At 39.8% G+C, this 24525-nt stretch overlaps 1 protein-coding gene across 8 annotated transcripts in view; it reads left to right on the forward strand.

The window, feature by feature from the left end:
- Positions 1-24525, forward strand: part of p4ha2 (procollagen-proline, 2-oxoglutarate 4-dioxygenase (proline 4-hydroxylase), alpha polypeptide 2) — a 39915-nt gene that overhangs the window by 6847 nt on the left and 8543 nt on the right. For 6 of the 8 annotated variants that reach the window (XR_004568121.1, XR_004568122.1, XR_004568123.1 and 3 more), the window contains exons 2-9: positions 9749-9848; positions 11840-11936; positions 13797-13948; positions 16093-16230; positions 17417-17656; positions 20688-20887; positions 21532-21708; positions 22110-22180. Coding sequence is in view for 5 of the 8 variants with exons in the window: in XM_034206627.1 (XP_034062518.1) it covers positions 9767-9848; positions 11840-11936; positions 13797-13948; positions 16093-16230; positions 17417-17656; positions 20688-20887; positions 21532-21708; positions 22110-22180 (1157 nt within the window). In the remaining 3 variants the exon portion in view is untranslated. Of the gene's footprint in view, positions 1-8231; positions 8266-9748; positions 9849-11839; positions 11937-13479; positions 13680-13796; positions 13949-16092; positions 16231-17416; positions 17657-20687; positions 20888-21531; positions 21709-22109; positions 22181-24525 lie in introns of those variants that run through there. The other 2 variants (XM_034206628.1, XM_034206632.1) reach the window with 2 other exon arrangements.

Raw genomic sequence — 24525 nt, forward strand, 5'->3', positions numbered from 1 at the left:
TCAGAGCTATTTATGAAGCGTTCTAGTTTTTCTTCCAAAGTAGTTTGACTTATATCACAGTTTTTGCACTAAAATGACACCTGTGATGTACTTTGGTGTTTTATTTTCTAGTTCTGGTCTACAGTCAACACATACAATGTATGTTGGGTGAAACTTGGCAAATTGATGCAGCAAAAGCTAGATTTAACACATGGAAAAGCATACTGCAGACAGTAAAGGCTAGGTGATTGATGCTTTTGCTCAGATGTTGCTTTCATGGGTGAGGATTGTCTGTTTGCCACGACAACTGATCCAAAATGATCAAGCATGCATAACCACATGATGTGTTTTATCTTTTATAACAATCATGTGAGGTAGTGGATAGTTATTGAATATGCTTAGCAAGAGAGGCTAGTTGTGGCTCTATTTTCTTATGATGAACTATGGCAACTGGCAGACATTTTTTAAAGCAGGCCTAGTTTTCAGTCAGTAAAAATAAGACTTCAAAATCTTTAAGGAGGTGTGATTATATCTGAATGTAGCATTTGTTTTGTATGTAAGCGTGGCTGCCGTTCCTCGCCTGCTGCCGACAAGTTAGGACAGCCCTGCAGCTCTCCTACATCATGTCAGGAGACAGAAGGACTTCTCTATATGTTTAGAAATCATATAACACGTTTTTACTCTTAAGCCAAGAAAGTAGGACCAAATGTGTGATGCTCTAAGACCTTTGGTCCAGTCCAACTCCCAATTCCAGCAAACACTCACTATACTTGTTAATGCTTAAACTGATCTAAAGACAGAAGTCCTTTCTTTTCAACAGAATTATTTGTAACATTGATGAAGTTCTCTGTCTTTCCTTATTTCTTCTTAAAAGTGATTCCATTTTCTTTTAGCACAGGATGCTCCAGCAGTTCATTTTGAGGCACATCTGTAAAACATTTTGGGAAACATAGTGACTTCTTTATTGTTTTAAAGCCCCTTTACAGCCCTGCACCAAAAACACCCACTGTTGGTTTGTACCATAAGGCATATCTTCTTATTTGCCTCATTAGCAGATTAATTTGTCGCATTTAAGCCAGACTGTGTTTGTTATACAAAGGACTTTACAAATAATACACCTAACACTTATTATATAATTGGCATATCTTCCTTGAAGTATAAAGTGCATTTTGTCCGGAACATTTTGTAGATGTTAATGGCTTATTCCTATGTAGACATTATGCTGATCTCTTAGCGTCTTTTGGCTTAAGGCTTAAAATAAGTTTCTGTCTTATGCAATCTTTGATCTGCAACAATAAAAAGTCACTTTGCATTTTGTCCGCAGGTGTCATGAAGGGGAAATTATGTCTTTTCTCCTGAAGCAGATTCCTCTCAAAGCTATTGCCACACTTAAAATGAAGGTGCCACTTTTCTGCTTCTCGCTAAGCCTTTGATGAGATAGCGGTGCAGACAGTAGTATGTGTGTGTGTAGTCCTACATGGGGAAGTATGGTTTTATGTGTATGTGCACACTTTACGAAGGCAGCAGTAAACAGTCATCAGTGAGAAGTGATGTGGTGACGCAGGATTAGACTAAATCCAAGAGAAGAAAGTGGAGCAGTGTCACTTTCCCCTCTTAGATCACGAACACAGCTGGTTTGAGGGCTGGACTGTGAAAAGAGACTTTCTGCCAGGTGATACGTCATTGTTCAGTCCAGCTTTTTCAAATCTAGCTCTGTAGTTGGCTCTACAGCAGCTGAAAGTCCACACAGTGAATGTTGCTTCTATCTTTTGAAACAATCGACTTTATACAGCTGTTTGAACTAGGGCTGTCTGCTCCATATCAACCATGTAGCTTGTTTATTGTACATTTGCTGGGTATGTTACACACGTTTTGACACAGTTAGTGACTTGCTGGTTAACAAAGTGAAGAATTTGTGCTAGACATGGACTGATTCAGTGCAAAGTAGTGCATCGCACACACTTCACTAAGCTCAGGCTCTCTAAAATATATAAGGAAGTGGACTCAACTTGTGATAGATGTAGCCAAGCACCGGCGAGTCACGCACACATGTTCTGGTCTTGTCCGGTCTTACACTCTTATTGGACTGACATCTTTAGATCACTGTCAGAAATCACTGGAAAACCGGTCGCTCCTAATGCCATGACCGCACTGTTTGGTGTAACCCCACCCACATGCCCACTCTCTTCTCTGGAGACAGCCTACATAGCCTTTGTTACCTTACTAGCCAGACGCCTGATATTACTCATGTGGAAGTCTCCAACATCCCCTTCACACACCTCGTGGTTAAAAGAAGTCCTAAATTCAGCCAAACTCGAGAAAATAAGGTGCATACTGAGGGGCTCCTTGGGGAAATTCCACAAGATGTGGAACCCCTTCTACAAGTATATACGGGAGCTGGACATGCCGGATGTCTCTGTACAATAGGGTGGTGGACCTGCGGTGTTAAACTGTGATTAGTGGGTGGCTTTTTATTTTATTTGATATATTTGGTCTTTTTGTTCCATTTATACACATTGTTTGATCTCTACCTTTGCATTATGGTATTAATAATGGACTTAGACTCAGAGCCCTTAGATTTTGACTTTTTTTTTTGTCCTGTCACAGTCCATTTTTTGGTTTGTTTTATTTATTTTTTGTTTTGTCTGTTTTTTTTTATCCTGTCGGACTCAAATCACACTGATGTCATCCTAACTTGTTTGCCTGGCTGTTTGTTGATACAAAACTAAAATAAAAAGTTTAAAAAAAACAAAGTGAAGAATGAAGTATCTGAAGAGCTAGCTTTGTTTGTGCAATAACAATAAAGTTGAATCTGATCTAATCAAAGGACACAGAGTTTTATAAAGTTATGGCCTTAGTCATGACAATTCGACCTTGGTTGAACTCCTGCGTGGAAACAAAAAAAGGGACTGACCTACTGACCTTACATGAACCAGATGTTTGTACATTGGCCTTATTCCTTTTTTGTTCCTATACTGTATGGTTCTGTCTCTTATGTGAAACCTAGACATACTTCCTGAAAACGTAATTATTTTCCCACATCGTCCTTTCTTAAACTCTTTTAAATGAGAACTGGGCCAGGAGCTTACTATGACAACATGCCTCCCAGAAGAAGTAGTGACTCACTTTCAGGAAACATACTGGAAATGTTGAATAATGTGGGACAATCATCTAATTCGGAAACACACCATCACTGCTATAAACTGTTGACTCGGCGAAAGTTGAACTGCAAGAATTAGAAGGTGATGTGGTATCATTTGTTTAAAAATAGAGAAACGGAATATTAAGAAGAGAAACGGTTGGACCTCACACCTCTAAGCCCCGCCCCCTTCCACCGGAACAACAACAACAACAGTATAATCAACCAGTGCTGCTATAAGCTGCCATCACGTCTCCCCCTGCCACGGAGCTTATAGCAGCACTGGTTGATTATACTGTTGGACAACATATACACAAGTTTCAATTCAACATACCAAGTTGTATTGACATACTGTATGCACAACAGCGTTGTTTAGGCAATGAAAACCCTAAACCTAACCCTGGGTCCTAAGCTTCTCCAATAATGCAACATACAATATACTCAAGACATAAAAAGATAAGTGAAAACACTTCACAGAGCTCAGGAGTTTTACAGCCTTATTGCCTGTACATCCTTCGTGCACTCAGTTTGCCCCGGGGCAAACGAGAGTATTGCTGAAGCCCAACCCTGCCTTTATACCTAAGGTGGTTGACTCATGTACCCAAATTGACATTGTGGCATTTTCCTCCGCCGCTGTGTTCCTTCCTCAAGCCACACCTGCAGGAAAAAAAAAGTGCATAATAAATAAATCATTAAAAGTCAATATCACTCTGTTATTGCCACTTCTGTTAACAAGGTTACCATTGAATGTCTTAACTTTTAAAAAATGGTTTAAAGGAGTATGTATGAGGAATTATCAGAATACCTTTATTCGTCCCACAGAGAGGAAATGCATATTTGTTACAGCAAGTGAAGAGTCAAATATAGTGGAGGAAATAAGTATTTGATCCCTTGCATATTTTGTAAGTGTACCCACTTACAAATAAATTACTGCACATCTCAGGTCCTTATGGTCAAGAAAATGACTCCATTTGTGGTGCAGCAAAAATCAATATGGTGCCTCAGTAAAACCAACTCTTTTTAGACGCCTAATGGTGGTTAGAAAACCGAAAAAAGCCGTAATCTTTGCCCATTCTTTAGTGCACATACTGAGGGTCGGGGTGACGGACTGCAGGCTGTGTGGCAGCCTGTCGAAGATTTATTATAAATGTTTCGTTTACAATACTATTACTATATATGAGAGCAAAAAAATAAAACACATTTTCATTTTGTAATGGTTGTTTAATTGAAAACACAACATTCAACACACTTTCATAAAAACACATTACATTTGACCAAGTTAATGCCGTAGTGCATACAAGGTAATAGACTTAACGATTTGCACTGCTGCTTCTCTCCGCGTTTCATTGACAGTGATCGGTTTATCGTTCAATTCACATTGCCCAAGTAGATGTTTAGGCGTCTCTTGGAAGTAAACAAATGCATTTTTTATATCAGATAAATGCATTAACATCACATGCAAATTCTCTATCCTTTCACCCGCAACGATTATAATCTGCTTTGCTTCTTCTTCGGTTTCACCGTTATTAGCTCTGAATGTAATCCTTTCTGGGGCTTCTTGTGCTTCTTGTGGTCTGTTGAATACCTGGCGTAGGATTTGTTTAGCTGTAAGGACAGGTACCATATAATTGTCTTCAAAAGCTTTGTCTATGTCGTCACACGTTTTGGCATATCCTTCGATGTAATGACAACCGACACTAGAATAGAAATCCTCCAGCAGTCTTTTAATGCATGTTCTGGCACTGTCACCAATTTGGGCAATTCCACAGTATCGTGCTTTTTCTCTCATTATATTGAAGCAAAGCTCTGCCATTGCTTTTGGTATTTGTTCAACACATTCGCAGCAGTCGGTTAGCGGTAGATGATCTATAAGATTATTATGATCCGGTAATGACTCAACAACACCATTACATTTCTTCACTTTGTTCCTTTTTCTTTTCACCTTCCTTCGTTTTGTCTTTTTGGTTTTCCGTCCTTTTCTTTTCATTCGCATTCTGCGTTTGCTTTTAATTTTTCTTCTCCTTTTCATTTTTCTTCGTTTTTCTTTACTTTTTATTTTATTTTCTGCTAATTGTCGTTTGCGATCTTGGCGAGTGGTATGAGATATACTGTTTCTATAAAGGTTATCTATAATACCATCTTTTAAAGAAAGATATTCTTCATAGGTCATGTTATCGTGGTCCTCTTTTGTCCTAAAGACCTTACATGGATATGATATAGAGGAGGGCTCTTCTTCGGGAACATCCTCTCCCCTACTTTGTAACATCCAGTCATTAAGCCCATATCCGTTATCCTGGTGATAATAAGGGGGGGGCTACATCAGACTTGGTTTTTCTCAGATTCATGGCTACTTTCAACGGTGGTCTTAGTGGGGGTCCTTAGTTTTATATGATTTGCGGAGTGGGATGGGACTTATTGCGTTGAGTGGGAGGAGTCATCTGTAGAAAATACTCTGTTTTATTAGATTCCGTAAAAGCATCTGACTCTTAATGGCAGTTTGTGATTTTGAGGCTATTTCAGTGAAACAAGGCTGTTTTTGAAACATTTGGCAGATTTATGCTTAAATTCTCTGATAAAGTTACTGAAGGATACACTTTTGTGTATAAAAGCTGAAAAGTAGATAATGAAGTACTTTGTGTCCGTAGATTTTGTTAAGAATCTGACTCTTAATGGTCCTCTCTAAATTTGATTCAGGGTTTGTTTGAAATGATTTGTGCTTTGTGTGTACAGACACACAGAAAAACACTGAAAAACACAAAAAAGAAGGACTGTAATACACATGTATGAGACACGCTCCCCCTTGCTATAATGAAGACATTTAAATGTAAAAAACACTTTTTTATTTTTTCACACACACAAAAATCAAATAGTTATACTGATTGCAACATCCGCAGGACCGTCTCCAGCTTAGAATTCCCCATATTACTGGAGATATCGTGATGGAGTTTTTTCACTTCAGTCAGAATATTCATGTGTATGCTGCTTTCTACACAGAGATGCATTACATCTACAAACAGAGCATACACTGATAGCACATGATACACTTTTGATGTTTGTTTCATTTCTGAGATAATGTTACAGAATGTTTCGGAAAATGAAGATTCCAGGACCACTTTAAATGTTTCGTTTACAATCGTTTCCCAATGACCAGGAATAGTACTGCCAGAACGAACGATATCTAAAATGTCTTCTAGTGTACAAACTTCAGCCATTCTGTTTACACAGGGGTCACTACTCGTTCTGTTTTCAATCGTCCTCATCACCACACTTATTAAAAGGGTATTGACTACATTCTGATCAATATATACAGAGCGTTTTGCATAGTAGTTTCCCATTTTTATTTTACTTTAAAGAAAAAAGTCCCTGGCTTCAGTCAACTGCTGGTTATTAGTCTTCTTCTTCTCCCCCCCACTCGGCATGGATCTTTTCAAGTCTCTCCTTGAGGCGTCTGCAGTTTGTGATTTTGAGACTTTTTACAGACACTCTGCAGATTTATGTGTAATTCTCTCACAAAGGAAACAGTAAGTCTCTTACTTTTTTTTATATGTATGACAATTTACAACTGGTAGAAAGTTAAGTACTTTTTCTGACCAGATTTTTCTTTAAGACTGTGACTCTTAACACACCAGAGAGCCAAACATACTCACCCCCTTTTCAACGCCCTCCCCCCAGCAGCTCAGGTGTGAAACCCTCATACAGAATGTCAGTCCCTGTGTAAAACTTTTTAGTGACACTCTGCAGATTTGTGTGTAATTCTCTCACAAAAGGAACTGTAAGATACACTTTTTATGTATGCAAAACCTTAAACATTTCTGAAAATAAAATACTTTTATCTGAATACATTTTCTTTAGAGGCACTTTTTGATTTTAACGCTATTTCAATGGAGATTTTGAGACTTTTTACAGACACTCTGCAGATTTGTGTGTAATTCTCTCACAAAGGAAACAGTAAGTCTCTTACTTTTTTTTATATGTATGCCAACTTACAACTGGTAGAAAGTTAAGTACTTTTTCTGACCAGATTTTCTTAAAGACTGTGACTCTTATAGGCCTTTCTGCTTCCATGCAATCTGCCGCTACACTTTGCTTGCCCCCTCAACACTGTCTTCAATGGTGAGTAACATACTGGTGATTCAATAAAGCACGCCCCTATTTAGTTGGTGGCTGAAGACAAAGCCTGGGTCCATTCTCTAGACTCTATTCTAGTCACATTCTGGAATAATTGGTGATATTTAGATTTGTTTTGTATTTACCCCTCATGTGCTGAGTCATTAGTCAATATGTGTAAATGTATGGAGCTTTAGGGAAACTATACATTTATTGGCACACTGCAGAAGCTTTATGCCATGTAACAGCAAGTGTCCACTCCCCCCGAGAACATTCCTGGACTTCACCCCAAAGGGAGTAGAGATGATTTGTTTTTGCATTAAGAACGACAGAGAAAATTTCTCTTTAAATGGTTTTAAATGGGTCCCAAAAGTTTCCCAATGACCGGAATAGTACTGCCAGAACGCACGATATCCAAATGTCTAACTACTAATTATTGTCGTCTTTCTTGAAACTGACGTGCTTAAATTCTTGAGAAAGTTACTGAAGGATACACTTTTGTGTATAAAAGCTGAAAAGTAGATAATGAAGTACTTTGTGTCCGTAGATTTCGTTAAGAATCTTTGACAGATTTATGCTTAAATTCTCTGAGAAAGTTACTGAAAGATACACTTTTGTGTATAAAAGCTGAAAAAGTAGATAATGAAGTGTCCGGGGTCCGGGGTTTCACACGGACACAAATGAACTTTGTGTCCGTGTGAAACCCCATACAGAATGTCAGTCCCTGTGTTACAACTTTTTAGTGACACTCTGCAGATTTGTGTGTAATTCTCTCACAAAAGGAACTGTAAGATACACTTTTTTATGTATGCAAACGTCTTTCTTGAAACTGACGTGCTGACCGTTTTACAAAACAAGTTATGTTTTCTACTTCTTCATCCTCTGAATTTTCCTCCCCCGTCCCTCTTCCTTCACCCCTCACAACAACAAATCAAGGTGGATCTGTGAAATGAAACACCTCTTCCCAAAGCGTGACTTCCCTATTGAGGGCAGTAGGGTCTAAATCGATTGACCAGATATACTAACATGCAGAACGTACGGTATGTTTTGAAAAAAAGACTAACCATTTATCCAGTTCAAGCTGTCTTTAAGATGTGACATTGCGCACTGACTATTTCCCGTAAAATCGTGACAAACTATTACTTATTCTTAAATTTGATCTCTTGCTGCATGGTTGAAAATGATAGATGAAAAATAACTTTTTTTAAAAAGAGTCAAGTTTTTCAAGATCAGATACAGGTCAAGAAAATGCATAGAGGAGGTATGGTGCTGGCTCATTAGCCCTCTCACTCTTCTTAGAATGATCCTGTGCAATTATAGTTAATAAAAGTAATTACACATTAGTTCACAAATCCATACAACTAAAAGAGAATACCCTTAGGTATCACTATTAAAACCTAAATAAGATCTTTTGAAAATAACCTCTTTTGCAAAACAGATACTTCTTTAGCAGTTTCACAAAAACTTGAAAAGAAACATCCTGAACGGGAGAGGGGTGAGGGGCGGGGGAAGTGTGTGTATGTGTGTGTGTGTGTGTGTGTGTGTGTGTGTGTGTGTGTGTGTTCCCCCCTCCCCTCGCCCGCCAATTTGCCTGTAGAGGATGTCGGGGGTTTTATGATTTCTCTCACACGTGTCCTAGCTTGTCTTCAGACTGTTCACCAAACTTTTCACGGCACTCTTCATAGCAGAGAGAGAGAGTTAGTGAGATTGACAGTACTTTTAAAATATATGGTTGCTATATTTCTTGTTATTTGCAAGTATTTGTAAGTTACAGTCAATACTGCTGTATACAGGGGCACAGGAAGTGGTTAGGTGGCGGGACCTTGCTCTTTAGAGCTGAGACATTACTTTTAAAATATATGGTTGTATATTTCATGTTATTTGCAAGTATTTGTAAGTTGCAGTCAATACTGCTGTATACAGGCGCACAGGAAGTGACTAGGTGGCAGGGACATTGATCCTATGCATATGTGATTCATTATAAAATTATTATTTTGTAAAACCGTAGGGGGCAGCATTTTATTTTCTCCTGGTTGTTACATTTCATGTTATTTTGCCGGAAGCGGGGGCGACCGGTAGGGGCAGCATTTTTTATTTGATCATTTTCAAATTATTTTCAAATTTTATTTTGAAAACCGGCAGGGGCAGCATTTTATTTTTCTCATGGTTGTTAAATGTCATGTTATTTTATTTTGAAAACCGGAAGCGGGGCCGACCGGTAGGGGCAGCATTTTTATTTTTATCATTTTAAAAATATTGTAAAATTTTATTTTGAAAGCCGGAAGTGGGGGGCGGGACTTTCGGCGGAAGGGGCGGGGCTTAGAGGTGTGACCTTTCACTTTCTATGCATACTAATGAGATGAGAGTGGTATGTGTATAACTACTTAGGACTATAATATGCATAACCTTATCCATATAACTATAGGGAGTCAAAACGGCTAATGCTTTATATTTGCAACAGGAAAATGAGCTTGAATTGTGTGAATCTTTTGTGACAGGATGTGATTCTGTTTGTCCCTGCAGGTTATAGAAAGAGACAGAATGAGGAAGTTCCTGTCTTTCGCCCTCTGTGCTCTTCTCTGCTGCTGCTGGACAACACAGGCAGAGATCTTCACTTCCATAAGTAGGTTTTGATTGTTATGTGCTAATGTACAATTATTCCCCCATCCATATTTCCTTTGGTCAATTAGGGGAGTTTCTTAACTCAGTGTGGGTGTTATTATGGGCCCCACCCTCTCTTTCAACTCCCACATCCGGTCCATAACAAAATCCGCCTTGTTTCACCTCAAAACATATCAAGACTACGGCCCTCACTTCCCGACACAGAAGCAGAAACACTTATTCACGCCTCAAATCACCTCTCGTCTGGACTACACCAAGCCCCGGCAGCACCTCCCCCCTACCCTCCGTCCCCTCCTCTGGCTCCAGGTCAAGTCCCACATCCTCTACAAACTCCTCCTCCTCACCTACAAATCTCTCCTTGAACTAGCCCCCTTCATTCCTCACCGACCTCCTGCCCACCTACACCCCCTCCCGACATCTGCGGTCCTCTGATTCAGGTCCCTCCCCCGCACCAAACTAAAAACCTTTGACAACAGAGCTTTCAGTGTTGCAGCCCCCAACCCCTGGAACTCCCTCCCCATTGAAATCAGGACTGCTGACCCTGTGGATATTTTCAAAAAAGCACTCAAAACACATCTGTTAGTCAAGGCCTTCAGCCTCAGTTAACTTTCTACTCTAGCCTTTGTTCAATCTGTTTTTTATCATCTTATTTCCTCCCCCCTGTTGTGTGACTGTTTTCCTTTTTGTCCCCCCCCCGGCCCCTCGTCCTATTGTACAGCTTCCTTGGGTTCCTTGAAAGGCGCTATGTAGATCCAAGTTATTATTATTATTAGTGTGTCAAAATTCCAATTATTACAATAATGCTTTTCATTTAAAAGGTGACATTGTGGTACTTAGCTATACATATCTATATTGAACTTAGAAGGCTGATAATAACATGCATGTCTCCATGAAAGCAACACTCAACTCCTATGGTGATCAAAATAATGAATGATGCATTGATGGAGAACACTGCTAAAATAAAATTAGACTTTTTTATGTAATTATGTCACCTTTTTTTCCATCCCATTTAATCCGGATGCACATCATCTTATTTTAGTTATTTGAAAAAAAAACGTTCTAATAGTCATAATAGTTTGATTGACTGTTTTCCTGAATAGGGGCATCAGCAGCTCAGGAATGTCTTCACTTTCCCATAAAAAACGTCTTTAGAAGGAGGATGTGGTGAAGAGGCCCGTTAAGTCTGCATTTATTTTGAATAAAACTGAAAAAACTCTTAAGAGAAATCCTTGTGGTCCACTTACGCCTTAAATAGAATTTGTAAAAAAAGAAAAAAGTTTTGTGCGTGATGCAGAAAAAATATCAGCATGATTTATGCAGGTCAAATATAAATCTCTTTTTCCACCTTTTACAATAAACAATAATACAATCATGCAAATATCCCCCAATATCCTTTGTCCAATGCATTCCTATATCTAGTATGTGAGCGGATCAGTGATTTATAAAAACTGCACATATGCTATGGATACATTCATTGCTCATTGTATTAGTCATTTGAATACCCTTGATTCAGAATCGATGAAAGTGTTTCCTTATTCCTCCTCCCTGGCAACCCCATGTATATTTACGATGGCTCAGTGTTTTCATGGAAGTGTTTTAGATGCTACTTACACTCTCCACTCAAAGGCTCATGGAGGAATGCCTGGCTGTAGTTTGCTGAGTAATTCTATACAATTGAAAGCTGTTTGTGGCTGAGCATTTATTTTAGCTTCGGCTAACATGCAGTCTGTAAAATTCAGGTTAATCTCCTGCATGGGCTCATGTGTGCTTGGGATTTGCAAGGAAAAAATATTGTAATTTAAACAAATGTAAGTAAATACAGAGGGTGATGCTGATGTTATCTCTAGTGACACCTCACACTCACCTTCAGTGTCTCTCTCTCTCTCTCTCTCTCTCTCTCTCTCTCTCTCTCTCTCTCTCTCTCTCTCTCTCTCTCTCTCTCTCTCTCTCTCTCTCTCTCTCTCTCTCTCTCTGCTCTCTCTCTCTCTGCAGGCCAAATGACGGACCTGATCTACACGGAGAAAGAGTTGGTCCAGTCTCTGGGTGAATACATAAAAGCAGAGGAGTCCAAACTTTCTGCCATAAAAAGGTATACTTAAACCCTGTTACTTGACAACAACCCAAATAACAACTAAATGAGTTGCTCAAGTACTGTACTGGATTACAATACAAAAAAAACTGTTGTTTGTTAGATTATTTCCATGTTAAGCTCATTTATGCCATTCATTTATGCTTGTACACTGAACACAAATCTTTTGTTTTTGCTCCCATTTTTCATGAGATGAACTCAAAGATCTAAAACATTTTCTATATACACAAAATAACCATTTATATCAAATATTGTTCACAAATCTGAAAAAATCTGTGATAGTGAGCACTTCTCCTTTGCCGAGATAATCCATCCCACCTCACAGGTGTGGCATATCAAGATGCTGATTAGACAGCATGATTATTGCACAGGTGTGCCTTAGGCTGGCCACAATAAGGTGCTATATATATATATATATATATATATAAATAAACTTGCCTTGCCTTGCCTTGATGGGTTATTTAGGAGCTTCGGCCGGAGAATTCACAAAACAAGTCCAAGAGCCAGAGGTTCTGACTTCACGGTAGAGTTGCCACGTCAATTCTGGAGCGCCTCTCTCTCGTTAGCCCATTTAACTGGTTTCGCAGAGAGTAATCAACATATTTGAGAAGATAGCCTAAACAGTTGGGAACAGTTGGGAACACTGAGTTACTTGCGTCTGACACTTAAGGCCTCGAAGATTTCACACCTTGGAGTCCACAAACACAGAGAAGGAAGTGTCCCAGTGTACCCACAACAATAAACCATCTGTGACCTAGGGTTGCCCGGTCATAGAATTGGAACAACAACATTATGGCTGAAGCAGCCTATCTCCTTAAAGGAGATAACAGACGTCAGGGTTGGTCATGCACGTCATATCTAGGAGTCCAGGACAATTATTTCCCTAACAGTTTACTTTGTTTCCCACTATAGTTGACTGAGTTTCAGATGACTATTTACTTCCCAGATTTAGATTCAAAATAAAACATTTACGATGGGCTTATAAAACAAAACATATAGTCAAAGATGAAACCAGTGGAACATAAGAGAACATGATGTAACATGGTAGGGTAATTCAAGTTAGACAACCACTAAAGACTTTTATTATTAACAAATCTCTTGCTGAACAGATATGAAGATATACAGATTTGTTAGTGTTATGACTGTTGCTGAATAGATTTGATTTATATGTATAATATGTGGAATAACGCTGTAATCCATAAAAAAGGTTATTTTCCAACATTATTAAACAGTATCTCGGTTTGTCGGCATAACACAAATAAAGACCAATATGGATAGCATTTACAGTGACGAGCTGATATAATAATAATAATAATATATTAATTTTATATAGCGCTTTTCTGGACCCAAAGACGCTTTACATTTGGGAGGGGGGGTATATAAACAAAACAAAAAAACAGAGACAAAGCCAAAAAGAAACAAAACACAATAGAAAAGCAGTCAGGAGGAAGTTGATTAAGAGGGGGGGGGGGGCTTTATAGATAAAGAGTTGAAAAGGTGGGTTTTGAGGCGGGACTGGAACAGGGTGAGGGATTCAGACTCACGGAGGTCTTGGGGGAGTGAGTTCCAGAGCTTCGGGGCTGCCACAGAGAAGGCTCTGTCCCCGAAGCTCCGGAGTTTGGCCTTGGGGATTGAAAGCAAACCGGCTGACTAACTGCATTTAAACTCAGTTTGATGGATTACTTTGGTGATTCCCCAACTTGGAGTCAGCCCCTCCACAATTGAAGATGACCGTGAGAGGAGGTGAGATGATTGATGGGAGGATGACTGGTGGAGGAGAGAGGAGGCGGACTCTGTGGTTACACATGATTACATATATCAGAGGTAAAGAACCCAACATCTTGTCTGTCTGTCTCATAGCTGGGCCAACAAACTGGACGCTCTGACCAGATTGTCCACCTCAGACCCAGAGGGATACCTGGCCCACCCTGTGAACGCCTACAAACTGATGAAGAGGCTCAACACAGAGTGGTCCGAGCTGGAAACCCTGGTGCTACAGAACCCCTCTGAAGGTGAGGGGGGGAAAGGGAGGGAAAGGAGGAAGGAAGGAAGGAGTGGAGCTGGACAAGAGTGGTGTGATTTCTTCTTGTTTGGATCTCCATGTGATATTAATGCTCACAATTAAGTTTAAAACAATGACACAAATCAATCACATCACCAAGTTTGACCCAATGTTGTTCCTGTACTAGCAGCCTAGATGTTTACTATGAATCCCATGGATTAAAAAAGGTAAAGATAGCGAAAGAACAAGACACATGCATTGACTTGAGACCACTGGACACCAGTAAGACCCATAACTACCTCCACCATAACTGCTGCAGACAGATGATGAATAACTGAGAAAAGGGCATTTTGCCGAAGCATGTGCCAGTTTTCGTAACATTTTAAATCATCATTTATCACAAATGATTACATTTTAAAGATTGACAGCACTAGTTATAATACTATTGTTATGATAGATCAGTCAAGGAGAAAAATGTCTTGCTTTATTTGCGTGAAATGTACTCCTGGAGTCTGTTTTTTGGCTACATGAATCTATGGGCCTGTTGCCTGGCTGGGATTTTACAGACATTTCCTGTGATACGAGCTATGCCAGCTTGAAAGCGTATCATACAAGTAGTATTATTATCATCCAGTGAAGTTTCTCCTTTCTCTTTGCATTTACTGACGAAACATCTGAAAATAACTGAAATTAAGCTCAAGCAGAAACTACTTAAACCAGATCCGATATGTAATTGCATTACTTTATGCTGCCTTTGCAAACATTTCCAATCCCATTGACATTGTATGTATTCATACCATGCCTAATTATCTCTTCACGCTGTATAACGCATCTGAAGGGCAGCATTCAACACTTGCTTTATCGGACTCTCAGCACAAGCAGAAAGCAAGCAGTGAATAGTATCTCTAATCCAGCGTGGATGTGAGCAGAGTGATTATGGCCTGGACTGCAGGGAGGAATTTTCGGCTGAACTGCTCTGCTCAAATACTTCCAGAATAAACACAGAGAGCAATGAGGCCGCCATGTTTTAGCCCCAGCTGTTCCTCATCGCCGCATATGTTGGACATGTTCTCTCTTTGTGTTTGTTTGGACCTGAAAGCCTGTGTGTGTGTGTGTGTGTGTGTGTGTGTGTGTGTGTGTGTGTGTGTGTGTGTGTGTGTGTGTGTGTGTGTGTGTGTGTGTGTGTGTGTGTGTGTGTGTGTGTGTGTGTGTGTGTGTGTGTGTGTGTGTGTGTGTGTGTGTGTGTGTGTGTGTGTGTGTGTGTGTGTGTGTGTGGGAGGCAGATAGTTTAAGCATGCATGTGTCATCGAGATTAACTGAATATGTGGCGATGAGTCAGAGAAAGAGTGTGAAAGAGACCAGATTTAAACCTTATAAACATAAGCATTTACTGTATAAGACAATATTTGGATTTAGTATGTTTAATTAGTTTACATAAGCAGGTAGTGTTGTAAAGAACATGCATACCCATATTAATTTGTTGCCTCTTTCATAACACGGGTGAATGCACATGAAGTCATTTGAAAGATAAGAAGATTACACATACCGCTGAATACCACAGAGCATGTACAGAAAATATTTAATGAAAATGTAACATCAGCCCTGAGGAATTCCTTTTATGATTTCCCAGGATTTACTGAGCAGCAGATGGTGATATCTAATGAGGAAATAACGGGAATAAGAAGATCTGTGGGTTTTAAGCATGAATACAGTACATCAAAGATATTGGCAATGGCAGTTGCAACCTTTGTTTTCATTACTTGCTGCAAACAAGAAAGACAAAGACTAAAACATTTCATAAGAAGTAAATAGTTGATTTGAAATTGTATTATTAAATGCATGTCATTTTGATGAATTATACCAACATCCAACACCTTTTATATTTTACTTTAGCATAAGAGGATAATTGACTGAAATAAAGTAATCGAGTAAGGTTTTCTTTTTCAACACTAATCCAACATTAAATTAAAACAGCATATTTGAACAAAGTATATGCTAACTTTTGGCTTTTTTCGAAAAATACAACATTAAATAGTTATAGCTTTAGTGTTGAAAATGAACAGGCTCGATGTCATTCTTGTTTTTTTTACTAAATCATTAATTTACTTCCACCCTGACATTGCCAGCCTAACTTTTTATTTTCTGTCTTCTCAGGGTTCATTTCCAACATGTCCATACACAGGCAGTTCTTCCCAGATGAGGAGGATGAGAAGGGTGCAGCCAAGGCGCTGATGCGTCTTCAGGACACGTACCAACTGGATTCTGAGGCCTTCTCCAAAGGAAAGCTGCCAGGTAACCAAAGAGAGAACATGAGTACAGAAGAGGATAGAGTCAGTGTGTACATTTCTGCAAGAAAGACAGGAAGGCTCCCTGAACCCACCTATAATAAGCCTTTTATATTAATGGTTTGTTTATTTTATATAAACACGATTGTGTGCATAAGTAGTTTGGGTTTTGGCCCTCCTGATATGGAACATTTTTGTGAAATGAGGTGAAGTTGAGGACCCCTCACTTCACTCCCAAGGGTTAGGGCTTGAATTTAAAGTTAGTGTTAATTAAAGGTGGGGTTGGAGATTAAGGGATTCTTTTAGGGTTAATATTTTGGTTCTGTTCATTACAAATGACTCAGTTATAGTTGCATCATACACAGACACATGTTGAATCCGTTGTTCCTTAAGTTTGCGTTTATTTGTTACATGACTCTCATCCAGTAAGGTTTAGCGGTTTATACTACTTGGTATTGCAACAGTGCGAAACCCTCAAATTGTACAGAGATTGTCTTTAAAATCTTATGTATGTTGGGGAAATATTTTCCAAAGCTCATAACTTTGACCCAGTTTATCAGTTCATACTGTCCTGACTGAGCACAGGCACCTGTAACCTTGGCTGCTGTGCTCTCAGTGTTGTGTCTCCCTGTTCCTGCCTGTTGGCGTCAGCTGATAGAGGTGTTATGATTCTATCTTGTTATGCACAATGTTGATTATTCTCTCTGAACTAGCTAAATACACGGGTCTGGGGTAGAGTTCTTCAGAATTGACGTGGCAACTCTACCGTGAAGTCAGAACCTCTGGCTCTTGGACTTGTTTTGTGAATTCTCCGGCCGAAGCTCCTAAATAAACCATCAGTGTTTGACATCAGAGCTCCAGCTCTCCCCGTGTCTCTTTCCTGAGTCGGTGACTCCCACTGCATTGCTACACAGAAGTTTTCCCCCACAATGTATGTATATATATATATATACCCAGGATGGATACATTATATTTAGATTTGTTCTAATAATAATAATAATAATTGTATAATACTTTTTCCTACAAAATTGATTTAGACCCAAAATATTGCATATACAAAAATAATGCTAAAAAACGTTTAGTCCAAACTCATCAATGAAATCATACAAATATGTCGTGTAGAACATGATCTTGGGTAGGTAAAGATATTACACAATATTGTATGCTTTTTAATGTATTGAATTTTGCCACAGGTATTCACTCCAATGTCATGCTGACGGTGGAGGACTGCTTCGATATGGGGAAGACGGCGTATAATGACGCAGACTATTACCATTCTGTGCTGTGGATGCAGCAGTCCCTAAAGCAGCTGGATGCCGGGGAGGAAACAGAGGTTGCCAAGGGCGACATATTGGACTACCTCAGCTACTCTGTTTACCAAATGGGAGACCTACCTCGAGCCATTGAGCTGACACGGCGACTGGTGGCTATTGGTAAGATGCAACATGGGAAAGTGTACAGACAAAACCTAGAAGCTCAAATCAGTGTGCACACTCTTTCACATTACATCATTAACAAATCTGTCATTCATTTACTTCAGCATGAGTCAGTCTTTTATGCAGCCAAAAGGGATGGGTGAATGAGTTCATGGAATTTATTTTTAGAAATCAAAAAGGGAAACTGTATTTAAAGATCACTTAACCCACATACACACACATACAGACACCAGTGAGCTGACCAATAAGGCCGCACTCCTCCACCATAGGCTAATTGATAGGTTGTCTTCTTGCTATTTCACTAATGCCTCTCCTTTCACTGCAGTGGAGCTCTTGGCTTGCCAGAGCAGCAGGGTGTTGTCCATACAAAGGAAGAGCCCGCGGTTTGTAACTGTTATTTTAGGCCCGTCCACACGGGAGACGAAAACTTCGATATCAAAAAAGTATTCCGTCCACATGGAATCGGCTCAAGAAACGTGTCCGTCCACACGAGACCGCTCGACCCGCTGGAGACGTTGTAGTACATATGCCGGGCCTGTAAGTGGCGCTGTACCTCCGCCACAAAATACACCAAAAGCAGTGAAGAAGACCGATGACGATTATTATTATTATTATTATATTAAATTGTTATTTTTGCTGATGGTTGTGGTAGAGGAGCTGTAGAGCACGAACGCAACCCTGTGATCCGCCATTGTTGTTGTTGGCGAACGGGGGTGAGCAGGAAAGGTGGGGCTATGGCGTCAACGTTTTCAGGGAATGATCGTATAGGGTGTACACAACAGGGCCGTCCCTCCCAACAGGCAGATCACGCAGACTGCGTGGGGCCTCATCTTGAGGAGGGAGCGCTAATTGATAATAAGCGCAGCTATGCGCTTATTATTAGTGTGGCGCGGCACGGTTTCGGGCCTGTGTTCCACTAGCACCGCCACCCCCCGTGTCGGCGCTCGCGAAACAGAGGGCCTCTATTCGGGCTCCGAATCCGCTTTTCCGTGTCGAGACGTCTATACCAGGGGTCTCCAACATGTCGATCGCGAGCGACCGGTAGCCCTCAATAAGTAACATGTCCCCCCCACTTTTCCAAATCCCGTTTGTGCCTCCCACTTTACAAATATGTTTATTTATTTTTTTAACGCTAGCCATCATCGCCATGGAGGAGCACACAGCCTCTGTGAGCGAGCGAGACAGAGAGAGAGAGAGCGAGAGAGCACACCTTTATCTATTTAATATAGTTGTAAAAAATAAAGTAAGAAATCATTCCAATACGTATTATAGGACAGTAAAAAAAAAAAAACAGTTTAAAAGGGGAGTGATTAGTAAAATATGCATAAATAAAAAGAAAGAATGTTAACTAGGTAACATAAGATAAGAATAAACACGTTTAAATGATTTGTTGTTGGTTGTGATCATATTCTAAAGATGTTTGGATTATTGAAAAGTATACAGCTCCCTTTCATCTGAGTGTTGAGAGCTGTGTCCATAAATTCATTGTGTGCTCAAAGTGCACCAGATTGATGCATTTAACTTCAACATTTAAAAACGAAATCTTCCCGGGGGTGCATGCCCCAGGACCCCCCTAGAGGAGGTGAGGACCCCCATAGAGATGTGAGGACCCCCCATAGAGGAGGTGAGGTCCACCCCCAAATAAAGCAGGTTAAAAATAATTAAATTGCATACATGTTATTTTAGTAAACACTGAAAACGGGTTCCACAGACCCAAACAGCACACAAAGGTTAAAGGTAAGCATATAATAATGTTAAAATGTGCTAAATATATACACTGCAAAAAACAAAAAAAAGAGGAGTAAAAGTAGCTCACGACTTGTTTTATTTTTTGAAAGTCGCTCTCATCCTAAAAAAGGTTGGAGAGCGTCTATACAATAGAGAACGTTAGCGGATTCAACTGATACAAATAAACTATAAAACTGGAAGTGCAGTAAAAAATGTAACATACAAGTCAGAGGTAAAACAAATGCATATAACCGACATATATAAAAACACATTATTGCAACAGTGAGGTGCAAAACAGCCAGACTACATAGTGTGAGGAGAATCATGGATAAAATGCAAGACAAAAACAAGTGTGTGGTCCTTTTGTCACCCACACAAATATTGGTAAACATAGAGCCAGTCATTAATCCATACATCAACATTTGTTTCTTTAGCATGTCTCCATTATTTAAAACTGTTTATACTTTGTGTTACTAAATCAGTGTACTTCAGTGCTGTTGGAAAATAGCATACATACTCATTTATGTTGTTTATTGAATCCTCGTTTCAGAAGTCTGAAATTCCCTTCAACAAAAATAATTAAATGCACATTTTTGTCCAGCAAGTCGATACTTAAGATACCCTCTGTTTACTGTAACTTTGGTACACACAAGGCAGCTTTGTTCCTACATAAAAAATAACCAGCGGCAGAGTATGGTGCTGTAATTCATCTGATTACTAATGAACTAGTGCATGTCCACAGACTTCCACAAGGTAGTGTGCTTTTTCTACTTTCTGTACTTTCTGTAATTGCTTAAATACCTCAAATAATATCTAAAGCACACAAGGGACTCCTCATGGGAAATATTAAGATCATTTTCTTTATTCACCATTACAAAAAGCACACCATCAGCTACTCCATTGCTAAGCAAATACCTGCATTTATAAATGTGACTAAATAACATAACTGTTGAAGAAGAAATGCAAAATACCAAGTGCTAAAAGATTCTATATAGTCATTATAGCTGTTCAGATCAAAGTAGAGGAGTAAAAGGTACAATATGTCTTCTGAGATATAGTGGAGTTGAAGTATAAAGCTTATTTAAAAGATAACACTCATGAAGTCGACAAAATGTTGTACTCAATTCAATCATAATTAAACCACTAGGTCAAATAAATAAACTATCAAAGCTATAAAAATCACTTTTATAAAATGTGGCCATATAGTAAACATCAACACAGGTTATCCTCTGCTTTACAGGTAATTCCACTTCGGAGTAGAAATGTTTCACAAATGACCAACATTTTCTTGTATTGGCAGATCCCAGCCACCAGAGGGCAGGAGGAAACCTGCGTTATTTTGAGGGCTTGCTTACCAAGCAGCTCAGTGAGCTGAACCAGGAGGACTACCCGCCGCCCTCTGAGGAGCCCATCCAGCTGGGAACCTACACCAGACCCAAAGACCACCTCCCAGAGAGAGACATCTACGAAGCTCTCTGCAGAGGAGAGGGGCTCGGAATGGTGAGACATAAGGACAAAAAAAATGCTCATTGATACAAAATCTATAATATAAAGAGGAAGTCAAAATCACTAGATCTCTACCTACTTTTCTGAGGTGTACATTTGAAGTGAGCAAATACCTATTTTGACATTAGATTAGAGCTTCAACAACAAATAAAGGAATTGATGTAATATACAAGAGCAATGTTAAGAAACCTGCAGTAAAGTGACAGTTATAACAGCAAGCTTGCAATTACTGCAGGCATAAACACCCCTTTCACAAAGACGGATTATATGGTTGTCGAGCAATTCTGGGAAGAAAAGGCTGATAAAACTCATTTACAGCTATGATCGATGTGGCGTGTTTATAGCAAAATGTTCCACTTAAGCTAATAAAAGCTCTGTTCTGCTCTGCTCTGACGTTTTACTGGGAAATATTTGAGGTTACCAAGTATACAGGACAAGGATTTATTTTCCATACAAGCAAAATGTTGTTAAAAACCTGTATGTGTGCACCTGAAGCGAGCACGGGCTTCCAAGGTCAATCCTTTCCATGTGACATTAGATTCCAGCAGCAGTGTGGCAGACATTTCAAATCTGATTTCACTTCTCCTAAATAAATCCTCTCTTCATAATGTTTCTGTTTATCTTGTATGTTTGACCAGAATGACGTGAGGCGTAGCCACTTGTACTGCCGCTACCAGGATAGAAACAGGAACCCTCGTCTCCTGCTGAAGCCCATAAAAGAGGAGGATGAGTGGGACAGCCCCCGCATCGTACGCTACCTGGACGTCCTGTCACACGAGGAGACTGAGAGGATTAAGCAGCTGGCCAAACCCAGGGTGAGACAAGAAGCAATACATCAATGATAATACATCTAAACATTCTGCACTCAACCCAGGACATAACACTAAATCCTGTACAGTGACCTTAGTACTTTTAAAGGAAACAAAATACCAATGTTTAACACCTAATTCAGAACAAAAAAATCCTAAAGCCATGAGCTTGTAAGGTGATGAAGTGCAGCTTCTTTTTTCAAAGATAAGTTGTACAAAGCAATAGTTTTTACATTTGGAATGAATAAAAAGGTGTTTATTTAGAGAAAAGCGTCTGAATCAGCAATATGTATAGACTTACCAACATGTTGATAAATTGAATAAGTGGACACACTCTTCTGCGTAATGTTTATGATAAACATAATCATCAATAATTGTATATCTGTGTGTTGTTTTTGCTTCATAAGCTTGCCAGAGCTACTGTCCGTGACCCCAAAACAGGCATCCTGACCACAGCCAACTACAGAGTGTCCAAAAGGTAAAAGGTTTTTGGAAGCACTTTTGAGGATTACAAGCATTAAAGGGCTTACTGTTAACTGATTTTCTTTTATTTAGTATTGATACTATTTGCCGTGTAATTCAGGTTATTCAGGGTTTAGCCTTTGCCTTTTACCCAAACTACATCCTCACTCTGCTGTGAAACCTGTGCTTATTCTTTGATTCCAGTCAATCTGTGGCTATAACTCTGTCAGTAGTAATTATACGGAATGTGTCACACCTGTGGGTGCGACGTGTCTGCTATACAGTACCAGTGAAAAGTTTGGACACACCTTTTCATTCAATGGTTTTTGTTCATTTGTTTCCACTTTGTAGATTAATACTGAAGACATAACAACTATGAAAGAACACATATGGAATATTCTAGTTAAGAAAAAAGTGTTAAAAAATCCAGAATATGATTTAGTGAAGCTGACTGAGAGAAGCCAAGAGTGTGCAAAGCTGTCCTCAAGGCAAAAGGGGGCTAATTTGAAGAATCTAAAATATAAAACATATTCTGGATTGTTCATCACTTTTTTGTTTAGCCTACTAGATAATTCCATATGTGTTCTTTTATAGTTTTGATGTCTTCAGTATTAATTTACAATGTAGAAAATAATTCAAATAAATAAAACACTTCGAATGAGAAGGTGTGTCCAAACTTTTGACTGGTACTGTATGTCACAGACAAAGACACACACACACACACACACACACACACACACACACACACACACACACACACACACACACACACACACACACACACACACACACACACACACACACACACACACACACACACACACACACACACACACACACACACACACACACACACACACACACACACACACACACACACACTATCCCTCTGTCTCTCCTCCTGGTCAGTTAGAGCTTGTGGTTGTCGGTTATTAGGCGCTTTCACACTGCGGTACTTTTCCCACAAAGGTTCATGTGAACTTAGTTCATGAGAACTCTTTATATTAGTTCTCATGAACTAAGTACAGATCGCGTTCACACTGGAAAAAGTCCCTGGGGGTGGATTAGGCAAATGAAGCCGCTGACGTCACTTGTTCTTCTTCTGCTTTGGGTTTATTGGCAGGCCGCAAACCACTTCACGGCGTATACTGCCGCCCAAAGTCCCCGGCCGGAAGTCCCCGGAGTTAGGGACTGGCTTCAGTAGAAGCTGCTGGGACTCCCAGCAGCTTCTACTGAAGCCTTCCGAGTAAATCGCCAGAACGCCGACACCTCCTCATCTCCACCACTCCCATGTTTTATTTTGTGTTGCCATAAGTTAGTCTCTCTGCGTTTCTGCGCTGGGCTAATGCTAATGCTAATAATGCTAATGCGAGGATAATAAAATGGCGGCTTCACAAAACTTTTTGGGAGTTTTACGGGGCGTGGTTTGCAATCCTTCCAGCCAATCAGAAATATAGCTCTTTTCTCACAAGAGAGCCGCTCGAAAGTCCCTGCTCTCTAGCAGGGACTTTCGAGGGGGTAAAAAGGTTCACATTAACTAATTTTAGTACCGGCTCTTTTTGGTGTGAACGCGATAAAAGAGTTCACATGAACTAAGTTCACATGAACCTTTGTGGGAAAAGTACCGCAGTGTGAAAGCTGCTTTTCACTCAGCCACCCCTTGGTGTGCTGTGAGTTTATTTACCTTGCTTGCAGATGATGAAAGTGCCTGTTGCATGCTGACCTGTGTGAAGGATATCTTTGTGAGCAGAGTAATTGGAAACCCCAGAAGCTGCTGAACTCTGAACGTGTTTTTTTTAGCCTGGCCTTGAGAAAAGTTTATGAGCAATACAAGTGAATAAAAGCGATGTCACACTGTATCACAACATCTATTCTGAAAGGCCTGCTTTCTCAGGGGGTATTTAACTTTATTCACTTAACTCGGATAACTGAATATGGCAATTATCTGCCAATCTATTAAAGCAAATAATGCCATTGGACCTAAGAGGAAAACATGTTTACCAAATGAAAGATTGCGTAGAGGCTGCCTCAGGTCACAGGCAGCACATTCTGGAGGATACAGCCCTAACATCTGCAGCTGATTTAAGGGAAACAGCACGAAATCTCATCCTCTGAACTCTGTGTGCTCCCATGCTGTACATTTGGGTGCAAATTCCCATCCTTCCACCTTGAGTCCCTTGTGAAATTATGCCCCTATCATTCTTATCTTCCAAGGTTTCCCAGAAGAGTCCATCCTGCAAACTGTGTTGAGATATGGGTAATTGCGGGGGGAGGTCCTAACCTAAGGCATTTAGGTTAATTTAGCCTCCGAAATGTGACCTAAGGCCTCTGTTTTGTTACCTCACATGCGCGAGATACATA

This window comes from Gymnodraco acuticeps, unplaced genomic scaffold, assembly GCF_902827175.1.
Source record: "Gymnodraco acuticeps unplaced genomic scaffold, fGymAcu1.1, whole genome shotgun sequence".
In the NCBI taxonomy this organism is placed as follows: Eukaryota; Metazoa; Chordata; class Actinopteri; order Perciformes; family Bathydraconidae; genus Gymnodraco; species Gymnodraco acuticeps.